The 19,530-nt window shown below is 56.7% G+C and overlaps 1 protein-coding gene across 1 annotated transcript; it reads right to left on the bottom strand.

Annotated features, from left to right (window-relative positions):
* Positions 1 to 1,041: 1,041 nt before the first annotated feature.
* On the bottom strand, positions 1,042 to 19,219 carry ATP2A1 (ATPase sarcoplasmic/endoplasmic reticulum Ca2+ transporting 1). The gene is given in 22 exon segments (XM_089895963.1): positions 1,042 to 1,068; positions 1,070 to 1,119; positions 1,251 to 1,434; positions 1,599 to 1,716; positions 1,830 to 1,963; positions 2,062 to 2,147; positions 2,340 to 2,542; positions 2,643 to 2,863; positions 3,061 to 3,396; positions 4,052 to 4,270; positions 4,396 to 4,518; positions 5,794 to 5,925; positions 6,167 to 6,269; positions 6,563 to 6,651; positions 9,471 to 9,637; positions 9,832 to 10,129; positions 10,281 to 10,366; positions 11,251 to 11,331; positions 13,253 to 13,391; positions 14,082 to 14,186; positions 15,580 to 15,670; positions 16,308 to 19,219. Coding segments are annotated over 22 exon segments (3,129 nt in total). The 5' UTR covers positions 16,445 to 19,219.
* Between the last annotated feature and the right edge of the window lie 311 nt (positions 19,220 to 19,530).

The following is a 19,530-nucleotide window of genomic DNA, read 5'->3' as shown; positions in this document are numbered from 1 at the left end:
GGCTCAGCTCTGTGGCTTTCTGGCTGCCATGCTGCCTCCTGGGCTCCAAGCCTCTCGCCCCCGCCCCCACCCAGCCTAACAGCCATGCCTGTTACCTCCGTCCCCTTCCCCAGGCACAGCCGAGCTGTGAGTGGTGGCTGGGAGCCCTGGGTCGTGTCCCCGGGTCCCTCCACACACGCGCCCTGGGACAGGTGGCTGCTTCCTGGACTGCATGACACTAAGATGCTTGTCCCCAGGGGCCCGAACCAGGCCCCAAGGTGTGCACAGAGAGAAGGCCAGGTTTTTCTGTCATTTATTTTCAATAAATAAGCAGCTCAGCTCAGTCGGTCGCCTTGTCCCTGCAAGCCCCACGGGGTCGGGGAGGGGTTGTTTTACAAGGGCAAAAGGGGGGGGCGGTTGCTGAGGGGGGAGGAGACGTGAAGGGGACATTATGTTTATAAACAAGAATGTTGGGCTGGGGGGCACGTGGTGGAGGCCTGTGCCACAGCTCTGGCTGAAGACACGTCACTGTCAGGGTGGGGAAGGGAGGGCAAAAGGACTGGTTACTTCCTTCTTTCATCTTCTGGATCTGGAAGGAAAAGGGGGAGGATGAGACTGGTGGCAGGGCGGCACAGGAGAGGAGAAGTCCCTCTCAGCTCCCTACCTGTCCCAGTCCCCCAGCACACTCACCTGGAGGCCCCCCGCCACCCCCCACTCAACTGTGTCCCCAGCCCCCACTCCCCCCAGCCACTGCAGCCCCAGCGGCACACGGCTCAGCGGCCAGCCAGCGCGACACGGCGCAGCCCAGCAGACAGCGGTGCCCGGGGCGGGCAGTGCCGCCCCCGCAGAGTAGGGGCAGCAGCCCAGCCCCACTTGGAAGCGCGGCAGTGGCGGCGGCGGTGGCGGTGGCTCCAGGTGGAGCTGTGAGGGCACGTGACCCCGGCGCCGCCTGAGGGGGAGAGGGGGTGGGCAGAGGGGGCACAGCAGCTAGGGCACAGGCAAGAAGGGGGGTGATACCTGTGACACGGCTCAGAGAGATGGAGGAGGGGGAAACGGGTTATCCTATGGCCAGAGAGGACAGAGAGACAGCCGTTATCGAGGGAGGGAGGGGGGCGCAGGGGACCAAGAGGGCTGAGGAGGCTTTGGGGCTCCAAGGAGACGGGCTCAAAGGCGGGGCAGGGGCTGGGTGCGCCCCTCGGCGGAGGACACGGGGCCTGCTGGGGCTCCAGGAATTCACCCACCTGACAAGGAAGCGGGGCAGGCGCCTTCACGGCCTGGAGGGAGGGGGCTGTGTCAGGGCCCAGGGGCTGACAGGGCTGGGGGCGGCGCGCTCTTACCCTCCAGGTAGTTCCGAGCAATGAACTTGAGGATTTCGTCGAGCCCGATGACTGGTAACGAGATCTTGAAGACCATGAGCCAATGGGGCAGGTCCAGGGCCTGCAGCTTGAAGATCATCTGGGAGGAGGCGGGAAGGGCAGTGAGAAGGAGCCCAGGAGCTGCCACTGTGCCAGCCTGACCCTGCCCTCCTCCCTCTGGCAGGGGTCGTGGTCGCGGACCCCTGCAGAGGCGCCCTGTGGGTGGGGGGGGGGCAGGCAGCCCCTGGCCAGAAGAAGGCTCACCGGCAGAGGGTCCACGTAGAGGATGAGGAAGTGGAGGGACATGGAGAGGCAGATGGAGCCCACCAGCCAGATGTTCACCCAGGGCGGCATCCGCAGGAGGGACTGGTTCTCAGACAGGCTGCAAGGGGGCGGCCGGGCGGAGCCAGGGGTGGAGGCACAAGGGGAGAGAAGCGGTAAGCAGGGGGAGGGTGGCTTCCAGAGGGCCGCAGAGGGAGGGAGCACGGACCCCACCTGTTGAGAGCATTGCACATCTCGATGGTAACCAGCACGGACAAGGCCATGGTCATGGGCTCGGGGGCCTCAAAGACCTCGCAATCCACACCCTCAAAGTCAGGGTTGTGCTCCGCACACTTCATGTAGTGAGTCTGCAGGAGGAGAGGGGAGAAGCCGGGGTTCCGAAAAAGCCTCCACGCCACCCTCCTGCTCCCCTCGCCTCCTCCCACCTCCCTCCGTGCTGCCCTACCAGCTGCCTGTAGGTGACGTGAGGCCCGTCCTCAGCGTATAGGAACCACCAGGCTGCTGCTCCCACCGTGGCTGCACCCACGTAGCCTGTGGTGGAGAGAAGATGAGAGTTGGGGGCCTAGGGCTGGGGAGACGGGAGGAGCTGAGAGGGCCTCCTGGCCGTGAACAGTGGCTGGAGGAAGAGGGCCCACCGCAGTGGCTGCTGTGGGGAAGCTGGTGTCCCAGAGAGGGGATCAGCCCTGAGGGTCGGGAAGGGGTGTGGGGTCTCATCCTGCTCACCCCCAATTGCCATGTAGCGGAAGAAGAGCCAGCCACTGATGAGTGGCTCCTTGGGGCTCCGGGGGGGCCGGTCCATGATGTCCAGGTCTGGGGGGTTGAAGCCCAGGGCTGTGGCTGGGAGCCCGTCTGTCACCAGGTTCACCCACAGCAGCTGCACGGGGATCAGGGCCTCAGGCAGCCCCAGGGCAGCTGTCAGGAAGATGCTGCCAGAAGGAGGAGGTCACACGTCTGTCTTGCCTCCCAGGCCTGTGGTCACCCCCAGCGGCCCCGAGTTCCTCCTCGATGCCCTCCCCGGCTGCTCACCAGACCACCTCTCCCACGTTGGAGGAGATGAGGTAGCGGATGAACTGCTTCATGTTGTTATAGATGGCGCGGCCCTCCTCCACGGCAGCCACGATGGTGGAGAAGTTGTCGTCGGCCAGTACCATCTCGGAGGCCGACTTGGCCACGGCGGTGCCGGATCCCATGGCAATGCCGATCTCCGCCTTCTTCAGGGCAGGGGCGTCATTGACGCCATCACCTGTCTGTGGGGAGGGAGAGAAGGTGGGCACCAGCCCCTTCCTCGTACCCTCCTTGAGACTCTTCCATCGGGGCCCGAATCCCTCCCCTCCGTGCATCTCGCCAGGGCCCCTGCTCAGGCCCGTCCTCCCTCAGTCCCCAGCTCCCCAAGACGGTCATCTCAATAGACACTAAGCAGACCGCCGCACGCCAGTCTTCTCACCATCGCTGTGATCTCATCGTAGGACTGCAGATACTCCACGATCTTCGACTTGTGCGAGGGCTCCACGCGGGCAAAGCAGCAGGCGCGTTTGCAGGCCTCCCGCTGCGTGGTCAGGGGCAGGTCATCAAACTCCCGGCCAGTGTAGGCTCGGTCAGCCACATCCTCGTTCTCCTCGAAGATGCCAATTCGTCGGCAGATGGCAATGGCTGTGCCCTTGTTGTCCCCAGTGATCATGATCACTCGGATGCCAGCGTCACGGCACAGGGCGATGGAGTCTGTGACCTCCTTGCGGGGCGGGTCCAGCATGCCCACCACGCCAACAAACGTCAGGTCCGTCTGGGCAGACAGAGAAGAGAGCGACAGGATCGAGGAGGAAGCCTGGGGGGAGCTGAGGGGAGAGCTGTCCCTGGGCCTGGTGTTTAAACCTCGTGGGGCCTCAAAGCTCAGGGCTGGGAAATGTTCACATGTGTGTCTGCAGGCCTGGCGGTGCCGGGCCCATTGTAGGTGGCAGAGCGTGTCTTTCATAGAAAGAACTCGAACTGGAAGTGAGGGAGGTGGTTTCTGCTTTCAGCAGGGCTGCTCACTTGGTCTACAACTTGGAGCAAATCTGTGTTACCTGCCAGGCCACACTGTTCCCTCTATAAAATGGAGTGGGCTTTGGTGCTGTTCAGAGAGCAGGTCCACTACGAGATAAAGAGCTAGTGTCAGAATGGAGGTTGATGCACGTCCTTAGAAAACCTCACGGTGGAAAACACATCAGCTAAACCCGAGTGGACCTGGCTGGCCTCTGTTCTGGAGCAAGCACCTCACCTCATCTCAGATGGGTCCATGGACCACACGCCAAGTAGCCCTGGACTGGATTATTCCTAAGGTTCTCTCAAACTCTAACGTCCTGTGATTCTAGGCCCCGTGACGAAGTAGGAAATGACAAGGGTGGCGGAAGGGGTGAGGCAGGTGACTCTGGGAAAACGGGATGCCTCCGTCTGCTCACCTCGTACTCCGCGAACCTGGAAGAGTCATCCAGGACCATCTCCTCTCGCTTTGGGGGCGTGTCCCGGGTGGCCAGGGCTAGGCAGCGCAGGGTATCCCGGCCAGTGCCCCACTCCTTGATTACCGACAGAATCGCCTCCTTCACCGGCCCTGTCATGGGCACCCGAGTGGTGCCGACTCGCACGTAGTTACAGCGATCGATGACCCCCTCTGGGGCACCCTAGGAGAACAGAACAGTATTCAGAGACTACTGTTCCTTCCAGTGCATGGTGAGCGAGGCAGGGAGAAGAGAGGAGGGTTCAGGACTGGGAAGAAGCGGGGCTGAGGCGCACTCGGATTCCTGACCTTGACAAACATTTTGTTGCCCACAGCAGCCCGGGATTTTGCTGGAGAGCAATAGACAGACATGGACTTTCTGTCCCGGGAGAACTCCAGGGTGAATTCCTTCTTCATTAGCTGGCGGATCACCTGAGAGAGAGGAGACAGGGAGGGAGAGGCCAGATATGAGACCAGTGGAGAAAGAGTGATGATGCTATGCTAGAAGGGAAGAGTCCCAGACCCTTTAAAACATAGTCGAAAAGGATCTGGAGGTCAGAGCAGACCCCAAGCTGAGTCTGAGATAAAGCTAAGTCTGCTGCCTACAGCAGAAATGGAGAGAATTCCAAGGCTAGCGCTGCCACTGTCTTACTATGTTCAGGTTAAAGCACAATAGAAACAGGATGGCGTAGTGTGGCACTGCCCGATAGAACCTTCCGTGATGACGGGAATGTTTAATAATCCGGATGGTTCAAGACGGTGCAATCGAACAACGGCTACTGAGCCTGGGGAATGTGATTAGTGCAGCTGAAGAACTGAGTTTCTACTTTTATGTAATCATTTAAATGTAGACAACCACATGTGTGAGTCTACAGACGTATGTTGCTAGACAATGGCACGTAGTACTAAGCACTCCATAAAAGTGAGTGTGCCAAATGCATTCTAGATGTTTCTCCACAAAACAAAAATAAAAACAACAAATAAAATTAAAAATAATTTGATGTTTTTATTATCATTTGTAAATTTTTTAAATGAATCCTGTATTGATAAATACTTAGGTTGTTTGCATTATTTTTGTCATGTTAAATAAAGCAGCCATGAGCATCTTGCCTATATGAAAAAAAAAGGAATGAGCGGTGTGGGGAGTATAATATAACACCCCAGAGGAATTCAATGTGGACATTCAGTAAATATTAATAGCAAGGACCTGGAGTGATAGTCACAGAATTGGGCTTGTTCACCTGGACACGGGGAAGCAGAGGCATATGAGGCAGTCATATTTCCCAAATCCTAAATCAGGCATTGTGAACTGATAAAAACAAGTGTGTTTCTAGAGACAATGGGGAATAGTTGAAATTGGGGCTGTCCCAGGATGGGTCACTTGTGGTTTCTGTGTCCAGCTCTGTCCCTTTCAACTAGGGACACGACAGGAAAAGTGATCTTAAATTCTTCAAGGGATGCTGCAACCGGGCACCAGGAAGAGCAGTGTAAGTGCAGGTGCAGTAGGTCCTACCCCAAGTCAGCCTTGCCAAGGAAAGCTGTGGAGAGGCTCTCTGCCTGTGCCGGCTGGGTCCCAGCATGGGGCACAAGGCCCTGACCAGCCTGACCTGGGTGGGGGTGGGGGGCCCTGTCTCCTGAGGTTCCTTAGGTCCTGGCCTGTACAGTGTGGGCTGGAGAAGGACCGTGGGAGACAGTGCCTAGACTCACCAAGTTGCAGGCGTTGGCCCTCTCCACCTTTGAGAGGTTTCTCAGTTCAGTGTTGAATACATTCATCTTCTCCACCAGGGTGGTGAGTGCAGTCTCGGTGGCCTCGCCCACCTTCTCATAAGCACCTTTGGCCTGAGAGGGCAGAGGAGGAAGAGGAAGTAGGTGCGCTGGGCTCCCAGCCCCGTGCTCCCATCTATCATGCCCACCTTCCACCTAGAACAGGAAGGGAGCAAGCCACTCTCTTCCCCTTACACCCAGGAGAGGGCTTGGTACAAGGGACCCCTGAGCCCTTCCTTGCGGCCTGTCGAGGAGGCCTGGACTCTGAGCCAGCTGGAGGGGGAAGGAGGGGTGGCTTCAGGAGTGGAGAGGTTACCTCATTGAAGTCCAAGGAGGAGTCATTGCAGAGGGCACAAATGGTGGCTAGCTCCACCAGCCCATCATACTGCCCTGTCCGGACTGGCTTATCATTCTTCAAGCTGGTGGCCGGGTGGGGAGGAAGGAAGGGAAAGAGACAGGTAGAGAAGATAGGGAATGAGATGCAGAGAGAGCACAGGGAATGCAGCAAGGAGATGGCAACCAACTTGGAGATCAGGTGGGAGAGAGAATAAGGTTGGGGAAGGAACAAGAGAGAAACAGGAAGACAAAACTAGAGGGAGGCCCCAGGGAGAGAGGATATGTGTGTGTGTGTGTGTGTGTGTGTGTGTGTGTGTGTGTGTGTGTGGTGGGGAGGGGCACGAGGAACTGGGAACACGACTTTGGGGGAACTTACACCTCTCCTTCTGGAGCATAAGTGGAGCCAGTGATAGAGAACTTGTTCAGAAGGCAGATGTCCCCATCCACCTTTTCGATGATGAACATCTGCAGAGGAGAAGGGCATGCACACAGATGTTTAACTCTCCCCATCCCCGAAGGCAGTCTGCACCGAGGGGGCCCGTGCCCCAAGTGTCCCTCTACCCGGCCATCTGCTAGGACTTACCCAACTTCCCACCATCATCCCCTGATTCGTCCTTCCCTTTTCCTCCCTTTTCCTCCCCTCTCACACCACTCCCTTGCAAATCATTCTCTATGTTCTGTGTTCATGGCCTTAAAACAAAAGGCCATGCTGGAGGTTCTTCCAGATCAATTAGTAAAATAAGACATGCATCACAAGGTGTGGTGGCCACCAGTCTACCTGTCAGTACATGGCCCATCTACAGCTCCAGCCTCTTGTGGCCAGATCTTCCAGTTTTGCAGGAAGAATTAGAAATTCAGGTTATTTTCCTATGATATCCCTTGACTTTTCAAATGTGGGCTATTAATTCATTTTTATGAAACATGACAGAAGACCAGTGGTCTGGCTTTGAAGCCTGTGCTTTGGAGGGATGTAGATCACACAGAGCAGAGGGGAGCAGCCCACTCTGAGCCAGAGCACACGTGGAAGGGATGGGGCTTAAGATGTGCTCCAGGATAAAATGGTTCTGTGGCCAGGTAAGTTTGGCAAACTCGTTTAAACTGAGCGAAATCCACCCTCTCTATGGTCAGCCTTCTCCGAGGCTTTCAAATGCCAACAGGCATGTGGTACAGCCTTTCTCAGCCTGGTCTGACCACACAACCCTTGATCCTTAGGACACCAATTTCTATTTCACAAACATGCTATTCCAGAGAACTCTGTTTAGGTTAGGGGTTCTTTGCCTGGGGTCCATGGATGACACCCCGGACCAAGGGTGTCTGTGAACTTTGATGGCGAAACAAAAATTACATCTTTTATTTTCTCTCTGACATTTAGCATTTCCATCCAATTATGAATGGGGGCAATGGACCACATTAATATTTGCAAAACCTGTGACTTGGCCACCAATATAATCACAAATACTCTCTTGTCACATTGTATTGTTGCAGGGCTCTCAAAATAGCATTTACGCTCATCACTGCTTCAGCGTTATGGCAATTATGAGACCCCCTGCTGGACTTGCTACTTAATACATTAATAAAGAAGCATACGTTTTACCAAATCACAAATCTGTGGGGTTTTTTTAACATCTTTATTGGAGTATAATTGCTTTACAATGTTGTGCTAGTTTCTGCTGTATAACAAAGTGAATCAGCTATACGTACAAATCTGTTTTTAAAATATTTTGACTACTGTATTTCAATCATTGGCTTCCTCTGTAATCCAATGTATTTTTTTTAATAGAGACACTCAATTTATTTATTTTTTAAATGCATAGTTTTTAAAATTTATTTATTTTATTATCTATTTTTATTTTTTTTGGTTGCGTTGGGTCTTCATTGCCGTGCTCGGGCTTCTCTCTAGTTGCGGAGAGCGGGGTCTACTCTTCGTTGTGGTGCGTGGGCTTCTCATTGCGGTGGCTTCTATTGTTGAGGAGCACGGGCTCTAGGGGCGTGGGCTTCAGTAGTTGCGGCACGTGCGCTCAGTAGTTGTGGTTCGTGGGCTCTAGAGCGCAGACTCAGTAGTTGTGGCACACTGGCTTAGCTGCTCAGCGGCATGTGGGATCTTCCCGGACCAGGGCTTGAACCCATGTCCCCTGCATTGGCAGGCGGATTCTTAACCACTGCGCCACCAGGGAAGCCCAGTCCAAAGTATTTTATTTAATTTATGTTTTTGGCCGCGCTGTGTGGCTAGCAGGATCTTAGTTCCCTGACCAGGGATCGAACCCGGGCTCACGGCAGTGAAAGCACCAAGTCCTAACCACTGGACCACCAGGGAATTCCCAATCCGATGTATTTTAGAAACAGAATCCTGTGCGTTTTATTTTATACATTGAAAATATTAAATGTAGAGATCCAGACTGCCAAAGAGTCCAAGGCGGGACTTCCCTGGTGGCGCAGTGGTTAAGAATCTGCCTGCCAATGCAGGGGACATGGATTACCGCCCTGGCCTGGGAAGATCCCACATGCCGCAGAGCAACTAAGCCCATGCGCCACAACTACTGAGCCTGCGCTCTAGAGCCCACGAGCCACAACTACTGAGCCTGCGTGCCACAACTACTGAAGCCCGTGAGCCTAGAGCCCGTGCTCCACAACAAGAGAAGCCACTGCAACGAGAAGCCCACGCACCGCAAGGAAGAGTAGCCCCCGCTCTCCACAACTAGAGAAAGCCCACGCACAGCAATGAAGACCCAATGCAACCAAAAATAAATAAACAAATAAATAAATTTATATATATAAAAAAAAGAGTCCAAGGCACGGAAAAGATCAAGGGCCCTGGTTCAGGAAATGCTGTTCAAGATTCGTGTGGCTGGGCTTCCCGGGCCCTGTCATGGATGACCACTCTGGAGGGTAGCCTGGTGCACAGGCAGGCACTCTAGGGCCAGACAGACTTGGGTTTGAAACTCACTTCTGCTCCTTATTAACTGTGCACTGAATCTCCTAGAGCCTCAGTTCCCTCTTTGGGAAAACTGGGTAAACAAGACCTTCCCCTGAAGGGCTGCTGTGGGGGATTAGAGATAACACAGGGCAGCATCTAGCACACGGACGGAGGCTGCAGGGAGCTGCCTCCCTGGGCCAGGGGGGCTTCTTTGCTCCCTCTCATAGCTGGCAGCATGGCACTCTCTGTGTCATCTAAGCATTTCTTTCTCAGGCCAAAATGAAAAGCTACCCATGATGAAGGGGTAACCACAACTTTGGAGGGCTCATTTCACCTCCCATGTAAGTGGGAGGTGCCACCCTTCCCTGACCTTGCAGACAGACATCTGGTTCGTGGTGAGGGTGCCTGTCTTGTCGGAACAGATGACAGAGGTGCAGCCCAGCGTCTCCACGGAGGGCAAGCTCCTCACAATTGCGTTCTTCTTTGCCATCCGGCGGGTGCCCAGGGCCAGGCAGGTGGTGATGACTGCAGGAAGGCCTGTGGCGAGGAAGGAGAGGGGGTGAGGGAACGATACTGGGGGAGGGAGGGAGAGACCTAGTGGGGTAGGCTGAAGAGCAGCTCCCAAAGATATCGGGTCCCAATCCCTGGAACTCGTAAATGTTACCTTATTTGGATAAAGGATCTCTGCAGATGAGATTAGCAAATGGGAGGAAAAAGAGAGGTTGCCCTACCTTCTGGGATTGCAGCCACAGCAAGGGCCACGGCAATCTTAAAGTAGTAGATGGCACCGCGGATCCAGGAGCCCCCATGGATGGGATCGTTGAAGTGGCCAATGTTGATGAGCCACACAGCCACACAGATGATGGAGATGACCTTGGAGAGCTGCTCCCCAAACTCATCCAGCTTCTGCTGCAGAGGGGTCTTGTCCTGCTCTGTCGCGGCCATTTGGTCACGGATCTTCCCAATCTCAGTGTTCACGCCAGTAGAGGCCACGATGCCTATGGCCTTACCGGCTGCAATGTTGGTGCCCTTGGAGGGGGAAGAAGAGGCAGGGAGTCAGGTGACGCCCCTCGTGCAGCATCCCCCCAGCTGTGGGTCTCATCTCTTCCCACACCGCCATGTCTCTCCCAGACCAGGGCCCCCGGCTTGAGCACACGACAGCTGGCCCTGGAAGCCTCACCGAGAAGAGCATGTTCTTCTTATCCTGGTTGACAGCTCGGGGGTCGGGAACAGGTTCTGTGTGCTTGATGACAGAGACAGACTCGCCTGTGGAGAAGGGGCAGAGGGGTTTTCAGATGACATCATGTCGTTCTCCCATACATCCCCCCCCAACTCTCTGCTTGGCGGGACAGGGCCTGGTAAGGACCAAGCAACAATCCTGGAGGAAGTCTGGACTCTGGAGGAAGGCCCTGGAGGCAGATGGGAAACCCACTGCCCTTAGAGTGAAAAGACCTTGACCCCAGTCCCAGCCTGACCGCTCACAAGCAGCATGGCTTTGGATCACTTAGCCTTGGTTTGCTCTTCTGTAAAATGGGGACAAGGATGTGTACACTTCAGAGCAAGGTCTTGGTGAAAGTCAAACAAGCTGACGTATGTGGAAGTGTGCAGTCAACTGGAGAGCACGTTCCTGGGAGGGAGAGGCCCCCACCCTTGGGACCTTGCCTCCTTCACCTGAATGGCAGGAGCTCAGGCAATCACCCTGGGCCAGCCCACCCTGCCTCCTTGGACCATAGAGCATGCTCACTGGCTCTTCACCCTCTCTCTCCCAGGACAAAAGGAGAAGCAGCTGAGGTTTTAAGTGTATCTGAACCCTGTATCCTATCCCAGAATCTCTGCTTCCTCAGTTGGGGGCTTCTGAGGAGGCAGGATAGTTCTCTGGGTGAGCATGTCCGTATGTCCGTGTGGAAGGAACGGGTTGATGGCCATCTGGAAATGGGGACAAACATCCCACCATTTCCCATGACCCCTTGTGTTCCAGGCTTAGGCAGTGGGCAAAGCTGAGCAGGGTTGATGTCGCTGCCACTACGGGGCCAGGAGGGGGCCCTACTGCTGAGGGTCCCCTTTCATCCCTGTCTGTCCACTCAGCTCTTCCCTCATCAAATCCTCATCCCCCTCCCCTTTGATGCATCCCCTGACCCTGGCCAGCAGACCTGTCAGGATGGACTGGTCGACCCGGAGGGTGGTGGACTTGATGGTGAGGATTCGGATATCTGCAGGGACTTTGTCCCCCACTGTGGAGAGACGAGAGGAGAGTGAAGTCAGTTGAGATGGGAGTTTTCTTTCTTCCTAAGAAAAACCCAGTCTTTGATGATCTCACCTCATCCTTCAGGTCTCAGGGAGGTCACCCGGGTTGCGCTCCGGTCACCCAAGCAAGCATCTCCCTCTAACACTCACTCCAATTGTCCCCCCTGCTGAATGTTTTTCTCCCTACCAGGCTGTGAGCCTGGCGAGGGGAGGTCTGGGCACACAGTATGTGCTCAATAAATGTACCCTGAATGACACAGGGAAAATCAGGGACAATCCTGTCATCCAACGAGAAACTAAAACTGAGGCCGGGAGAGAGCAAAACAGAGAGGGAAACACGAGGGAGAAAGGTGAGGAGGGACAGGCAAGAAAAGAACTAGAGAAAATAGGGTAAGTCTCACAGACCTGCGTCCATGGCGGAGAACAAAGTGGAACAGCCGGAGAAGGCAGCAAGAAACAGGAGGAAAATATGGGAATTGAGAAAATCAATGTCAACCCAGACAAAATGTGGAGTGAGAAGCAGGAGAGGGAAGTGTGAGAAGGACAGACGCAGGCGGAGAGGGCGGAGCAGTGGAGGCAGAGGGTGCAGGCCTGGCAGGTCCACACGGCGTGGCTGGGACGCACAGCAGAAGCCTGCCGGGCCCTGGTCTGAGTATCTGGGGAAGGCAGGAAGCCACGGTGAGCGAGCTGGGGAGACGGCAGCAGAGAAGGGGAGTCTGCAGGAAACAAGGCTCTGGGGGGGGGCGGGGGGGGAAGCCATACACAGCAGAGAGCTGAGAAAACAGGGAGGGGGAGGGCAAGGGATGTGCACAGAAGGAGGGGGTCCACAAAGGAAACTTGCTGGGGAACACGGCAGATGCCCCACCAGACTTCGAGGCCTCCGAGGAAGCCAACTGCCTCCCAGCCTCATCCCGCCTGGTCCCAAGGATGGTCCTGGGGGTGGGGTTTGACTGCTTTCCTTTCCCTGTCCCCAAGGTTCCTCCTCCGGTGCCAGAGGAAGCTGATGGAGGAGGGGGGAGGTTGGCAATGGAGTTGGGCGGGACACCCTGTCACCCAAACTGAAGCGATATTTATAGACATTCATGGCGCTGACTCCAAACTGTCACCGTGGCAGGACGGCCCTGTGATGGGGCACCGGAGTCTTCAGCCCACCCGCCCTCCCTGTCACCAAGCTTCCCAGCGTGGGGACTTGGGTATCTGGTGGAGGGAAGTAGGCCTAGAAAGACACGTCTTCCTATGCCAGGGGCCTGGAGCCGTGGGAAGGCCTGCACAGGGCAAATATAAAAACCGCTGAAGGGGGCAGAATTCCAGTAATCTTAGCCTCCCGGCCCCCACCCCTCCCTGGCCAGGCATTAAGTGTCCCTCACCGGAGAGGCGGGGCCCTCCTTGAGCTCCCCTCCTCCCAGTCCCGTGCTCTCTGCTGGGGCCTGAGTTTCCCTTACATGGTCGGGGGCTTGAGCCTCCGGCCCCCCTCCTCCCTTCTACCCTTGCTCCTTCCCCTTTGAGAAGCCTCAAGGGTACCGAGAGGTCAACATTTAAAGCTGACCAAGCTTGGGGGTGGGTGGAAGGAGAGGGAAGCCAGGCCTCAGGAGGGGGGTGGAGACAGGGCCATTGGCAGGGACTGGGTTCCACCTGTTACTTGCAAGTGCTGGGTGAGAGGAGGGGGAGCAGGGGTCTGCCTGCAGCGTCAGGGACAGGACTGGCTGTTCCTGCTGAGACTCTGATGGAGAGGGGGTGCTGTGGCCACAGTGCCCTGGGGTGACCTCCTGAGGAGTCTGGGAAGGAGAAGCAGAGACTCCACCATCCTAGCTACCTCCTGGACAGTGGGGATCAGGGCCCGACCAGCCCCCAACATGCACATCTTCTTGGCCTCGAACCCATCCTGGACCACTCGTCCCCATCACTCACCAGCCACCTCCACGATGTCTCCGGGGACAATGTCCCGAGCCTTGATCCTTTGCACTGCCTTGCGGTCAGCCCGGTAGACCTTCCCCATCTCCGGTTCATATTCCTTCAGAGCCTCAATGGCATTCTCTGCATTCCTTTCCTGGGGCGACAGGGTTGAGGAGGGGAGGGTCAGCAGAGGGAGGAAGGTTGTGGAATGACAGAGGACTGGTCAGGGAGGATGGGGAGGTGTAGGGATGCAGGAGCAGGGGCCAGAGTCCCGGGGGAAGTAGGGGCATCACAGAGAAGGAGGCAGGTTATGCAGTCCTGGCTCCTGGCCCAGGGGAGCAGACAAACCCCACATGATGGTTAAGGAAACCATCACCCACAGCTGAGAACAGGTAAGGGGGTTTCGGGGAGAGAAGGAAGGAGAATCAAAGAAAACCAGAAAGCAGGGGACAGGAGAAGCAGAGGATGGTATAAGGTAAGAGAAAGAAGGACATCAAACTAGCATTTCCTGAGATCCTCCTTTATGCCAGACACAGGGCTGGGCACTTTCACACTCATCGTCTTGTTAAATTTCACCACAACTCTGAGGGATAGGATTATGAGCCCCATTTTATGGATGAGGAAACTGAGACTCAGAGAGATGAAGGAACCTGCCCTGGGTTGTACAACCAGCCAGTGACAGGGGGAACACCAGTCTCCTGCCTCTTCCAACATTCTGGTCCTTTTGCCCAATTCAGAACAAGGCAAGCCCAGGGTAAGTGATGGAGGAGAAGGAGACAGGGAGGGAGGCTGGCCTCATGTCCAGTGTCAGGATGTGAAGGAATGAGGCGGGGTCAAAGCTAACCTGCCAAACCCCCACGATGGCATTGGCAATGAGGATCAAGAGGATGACAAAGGGTTCAACAAAGGCGGTGATGGTCTCTTCGCCTTCCTCGAACCAGGCCAGCACCTGGGGAGCAAGGGAAGGGAGAATAACAGGTTCTAAAGCCCCTCAAGTGAGGAAGGAGAGGAAATGGAGGTGAGAACACGTGCAGGAGCAAACGGGGCAGGGCACCACAGGGGCACTGCAGCCCCACATCCCTTTAAGGGTCTACGTGCTCCACAGCTCGAACTCACATAAGCGTGGCCACTACTGTTATTCAGCGGGTGCAGGCCGGCACAGACATGCGCAGCTAGGGGATTAACTGGGAATGCTTTCAGGTTTCCCTGACCGAGTTACTGGCTTGTAAACGAAGCTCAGGGGACACCCAGGCCAACTACCCCCGCAGCCACATCCATCCCCCGGGAGCCAAAACTCAGTAGGAAAAACCCTGTGGTCCTCACAGGCGCCCGGCCCACGCACGGCCCTCCCCCAACAGCCCAAGGCAGGGGAGCTCCAATTTCATGAGGGAGCAGGAGTGAGGGATAGTGTTACGGGGCCTCCTGTGCACACCCCACCCCAGCTGTTGCCTCTGCCAGGCAACAGCCTCAGGCAAATGTCAAGGAGCAAATCTGAGGAGGGAGAAGTGAGGCCCTGCCAGCTACACTCAGGGGCCCAGGGGCCTCCACTAAAGACACCAGCGGACAGGGAGACTTCTTTGCCTCCAGAGTCTTGTCTTCCAGGACCATTAAGATGTTAAGGAAGAAACTCCAAAACGCAGACCGGCCTGCTAGGATGGTGGGTGCGGAGGGGAGCTCTAGGGCAGGAGAGGTGGCAGGGCCTTGAGACCCGGCGTGGGGCAGCCCTGAGGCTGTGAGGAGGAAGGGGAGGGTCAGGCCAGGTAGGTGACGAGGGGGATCCTGGGAGTTCTAGCCCTGATGGGGTGAGTAGGGAGGTGAGGCCCAGAGACAGGAGAGGCTCCCGTTCTTTGGAGTCACCCTCGCACCAGCAGCTCTTTCCCGCCTCTACGAGGGGAGTCTCTGCCTCGACCAATCAGTGTCAGGAGGGCGGGGCAGGGGCGCCAGGATGCCGCGGGATTGGTGGAGCAGTGCATGCGTCCCCGGGGCATGCTGGGAGCAGCGGTGGCCTGGGAACAGCAGCAGCGTTGGAGCCGCGGAGCCCAGCGCTTCGCCGGGGTAACCCGAGCCCTCGGAGCCCTTGAAGCTCCGGGGGCGGCTTAACTTCAGTGTTTTGGCTGAGAACACCCTTAAAGCTTAAAATAAAACCTGCCTGCGGGGTGTGGGGGAGGACAGAGGAGTATACAAATCAGCGTCACCCCACCTCCCTCACTTCTGGTCTGTAGGAAAGGATGCTGGATGCTTGGTCTACAGGAGCCGGTGATTTGGAGCTGCCCGCCAGCAGACTCTCCAGATCCCCCCAACCCACACTCCCAGCCTGCCCCCAGATGCCCTCCCACACTTACAAAGGAAATGCAGGCGGCCAGGAGAAGGATCCGCACCAGGAGGTCTTCAAACTGCTCTACCACCAACTCCCACAGGGACTTCCCTGAGGGAAGAGGCAAGGGGAGGGGGCCCCCGGGGTTAAGGTCTAACGGATGAACGGCTGGGACTCCAGGTGCCGGCAGGCCATTTGGTACTGAGAAAAGGGCTGAGAGGAGCTGGCCCGGAGTCCAGAAACAGGCTCCTTAAAGTGGTGGGCAGTTGTTCAAGGACTGGATGCCTCAAGGAGAAAGTGCCTGGAAACTTCTGCCCCCAGCCAGACTCTAACCTTTGGGGAGAAACAATTGCCCCAGGAGTTGGAAGGAAAGGGCAGGGAGAAGGGAGTGGGGCACAGAGGGGAGGAGGTGTCATTTATGAGAGCTCAGGGCTTCCAGTAACTTACCTTCCTCGGCAGGGAGCTCTGCCCAGGGAAAAAGAAGAAAAGGACATATTCATTTGGAGTTCAGTCTAATGCCGCCCACACCCAGGACTTTGTGGCTAAGGTAAGAGAATCAGGCCACCAAAAGGGCAGCCGAGATTCACCAGGGTTATCCCATAAAACTTCCCAAAAATCAGGGTCTCAGGGACCCTGTTTTCTTAGTATCCTCCCCTCCGTTGCAGTCATTGGACCATGTCCTACCTCTTCCCTAAGATACCCTGGAGGGAGAGGCTCCAGTGTGAGTGTGAGTCTGTGTGTGTGTGTGTGTGTGTGTCCATCAAGGGACACTTACCATTGTGGCCGTATTTCTCCAGATGCCGCTTAACTTGGTCCGGGGTAAGGCCTGTAGTTTCGCTCACCCCAAAATAGGCCAAACACTCTTCTGTGGTCTTGGAGTGTGCAGCCTCCATTGTGCTCCCTTCCTGGGGGCCAGGGGGCGGTGTGTTCCTTCTGGGGGGTTCTCACACGTCAGGGGCCTTCTTCAGTGTGTCCACCTGCCTGTTTGTCTGGGTTTCTTCCTTTTTCTCTTCTGCCCCCCCAAGTTATTCTTCCCTCCACGAAGCTCTGACCCCCGTTCCACTTGCAGCAGCCAGCCACCCGCCCCAGCCCCCAGCTGGTCCTTATGAGGGAGTGGGGGGGGGGCAGGCTCCCCCCTCCCCCAGATCAGGGATTGGCTGGCTGAGACTCTAGCAGGAGGGGTCAGAAGAGAGAGAGATTTCTGCTGACAGAGGGGGAACAGTGGGGCTGCAGCCTGAGATGTCACTCATGAGGGAAGCTAAGGTGGCCCCAGCCCCAGGGAAGGGGGGGCAGAGAGAGACTTCACTGTCTTCTGCTACTGAGCCCTCCCCCGACTGCCTCGACTTCTTCAGCTGCACTGAATTTCCTGTTCCAACCTCACCCCTTCCAGTTCTTCCCTTAAACCCACTTCTCCTCTCAGGCCTTCACCGTTCCCTTTCCTCGTGTCCCCTTCCCGTCTCATCTCCCTGAACCTGCCTGTTTCTACTGCCCCAGTCTCCTCCTTTCTCACTTACCTTGTTGAAAGGGCAGCAGAGATACTCCAACCCTCAGGGGATTGAAAAGGGGGAGAACATCCCTTGGGGGCGAGAGGAAGTGGCTCTAGAGGGACAAGGGGAAGTAGGGAGGGGAGAGGGTCAAGGGGACAGGGCAGAAGATGGTAACCCTACCCTAGGGAGGGGATGCCGCAGCCATCAACAAGGGATTTAGTGTCCAGGCCCTGGTGAGCAAAGCCAGGACTGCCTGTCTCTCCCCTAACCCCCCCCTCCCCATCGCTCTAACTCAGCCACTGGGAACAGAGCCTTCAGGGCCTCGCATCCCTGACAGGGAATCCCCTCCACCAAGAAAATGGGATACCCAGGCAGCCGGGTAACCCAAGAGCCTACAGAATGTGCTGATGGCAGGGGGAGAGGGATCAATGTTTCAGAATGGGGGCAGGGGTCACCCCAAGTCATGGAATAAGGGTCACCTCATCCCACACTGTGCTCTCTTTAACCCACGGGGTTTACATGGCAGACCCCACGTGACGTGTGGTTGCACTCCGCCCTGGCCCTGAAGTAGCTGTCCTCAAAGGGAGTGAAGATCGGAGCTGTGTGCTCAGGCATACCCTGGGCATACCCTGTCGGCAGAGGGCTGAGGGAAGGGACATTAAGGGAAGGGGCTCAGGGAAGCTGGATAAAGCAGAGGCTCCAGACCAAAGGAATGGACGGCGGGCAGATTGATGGGGACAGGTCTAGGGGAAATAAGGACAGTCATAGCTGGGGGAATAGAGACAGGGCTGCCAGGGTCAGAGGGAAGTCTGAGGAGCAGTGGGGAAAAGGGACAGCAGGGAGCTGGCACGCGGCAGCCAGGTGGGTGGGGGCCCAGGGCTGGGTGCAAAGCCACACGCTGTTGCTGAGCGGCTGGCCTCAGTATCAGCTTCCTCAGAGAAGCAGCTGCTCTGAACACCCCACCCCCATCCCTGCTCTGGGATAGGGGCGTCTCTTGGTTACTACCAGCTGCGGGAGGAACAGACAAGAGGGTAGCATGGGGTGTGGGCAGGGGAGGAAAGAAGGGCAGAGAGGAGAAAGGCTGAATGAGAGAACGGTGAGAGGTCAGTGAGGGGAAGCAGGCTTATGGCCTTGGCCTCAAGTCCTTTCTCCATCTAGGCCTCAGTTTCCTGAAATGAACAGTGAGGGGTATAGGCCGCTGAAAGGGTTCTCAAGGTCGCTTCGCTGTCTGGCACTCAAGTTCCTAAGCAGACAATGGCACAGGAGACAGCGGGGCAAAGGAAAGGGAAGCCCCACTTTTGGGGGGGTGGGTAGGCCAGCAGGGGTGGATGGCACTGAAGGATTTAGCCCCCCATACCCATCCTTTCCTCTGCCTGGACCTGGGGGAGGGCAGCCTGTCGGGTGAGTTGAGGACACGGCGCTCCTTCCCTCTCCCTTTTCATGGGTCCAACAAACCCCTCCCTGAAGCAGAATCCTGCTGCGACGTGCGGGTGTGAGGGCTCAGACCATGGTGTGAGGTGTTGGGGGTCACATCCTCCACCTGGCCCAGCACCCACCTTCTTAGGCCAGAGTCAGGCTCAGCAACTGCCAAGCCTTTTGGTGCTGGCTGGCTTCTCCCCGCCGCCACCTAGAGGAGTGACAGGGGCACTGTCTTACAGGAGCAGGAGTGCCCAACACGGAGAAGGGGGAGAAGACTGGACAGATCTCGTCTTCAAGGGACTGGAGAGCATGAGGCCGAGGAAAGGAGGCAGGCTTTACAGGGCACTGCTGCCAACAGGGCCCTGAAAGGTTATTCATTTCTGCCTCCCCCAGCTTCCCAGAGGGGAAACAAGCCAGAGAGGGAAAGCCACCAGCCAAGAGCTGCCAAAGATCACCATCAGGGAGGCTGGGTGTGAACTGGGATGGAGGCGCGTGCTTTCTTGGAGCCCTCACCTAGGGTCTCCAGGCCCAGAGGTGCAAGGTCTTCATCCCCTCCTGAGCACTGAAGCCGAGAATGGGAGAGGCGTAGTTCTGAAGGACACAGAGATAGAGCCTGCTCAATCCCCGACCAGTTCCGAACTTCAGCTGAACCATCCATAGACAGGCTTAGAGGGAAAGTGTCTTAGGCTCCTCCAGCCAAGACATGCAAATCTTGGGGGTTCGGGCGGGGGCGGTGAGGAGGCTCTTGTGCCCTTCCCCCCCCCCCCCGCACATCTTCAGAAGGCAAGTCCCTGAGGGCTGGCAGGATTTAGGGGGAGGGGGGAGCCTCGCAGCACCAGTTGCTGCTAGATTAGGAGAGGATCAGGTCCTGCTTACCCTGGGGCGCCACAGCCTTCACTCGCCATCTCACTTTGAGAACACAGCATCCAGGTCCACGAACCATCCCCCTCCCTCTGCAAGGCCAATCCTATCCCCAGTCTCCTGAGGCCAAGCTTTGGGGTAGCCCCAGGGATTAGACAAAACCAGGAGAGACAACAGGCTTCCCCCATCTAGCCCCCAGGATGGGTGGCCTG

This window comes from Delphinapterus leucas, chromosome 15 (genome assembly GCF_059928025.1).
Source record: "Delphinapterus leucas isolate spDelLeu-1000000601 "Yukka" chromosome 15, BTC_Dleu_Yukka2, whole genome shotgun sequence".
Taxonomy (NCBI): Eukaryota; Metazoa; Chordata; class Mammalia; order Artiodactyla; family Monodontidae; genus Delphinapterus; species Delphinapterus leucas.
Note: the sequence above shows the minus strand (reverse complement) of the source record. Positions and strands in the feature narration are given on the sequence as shown.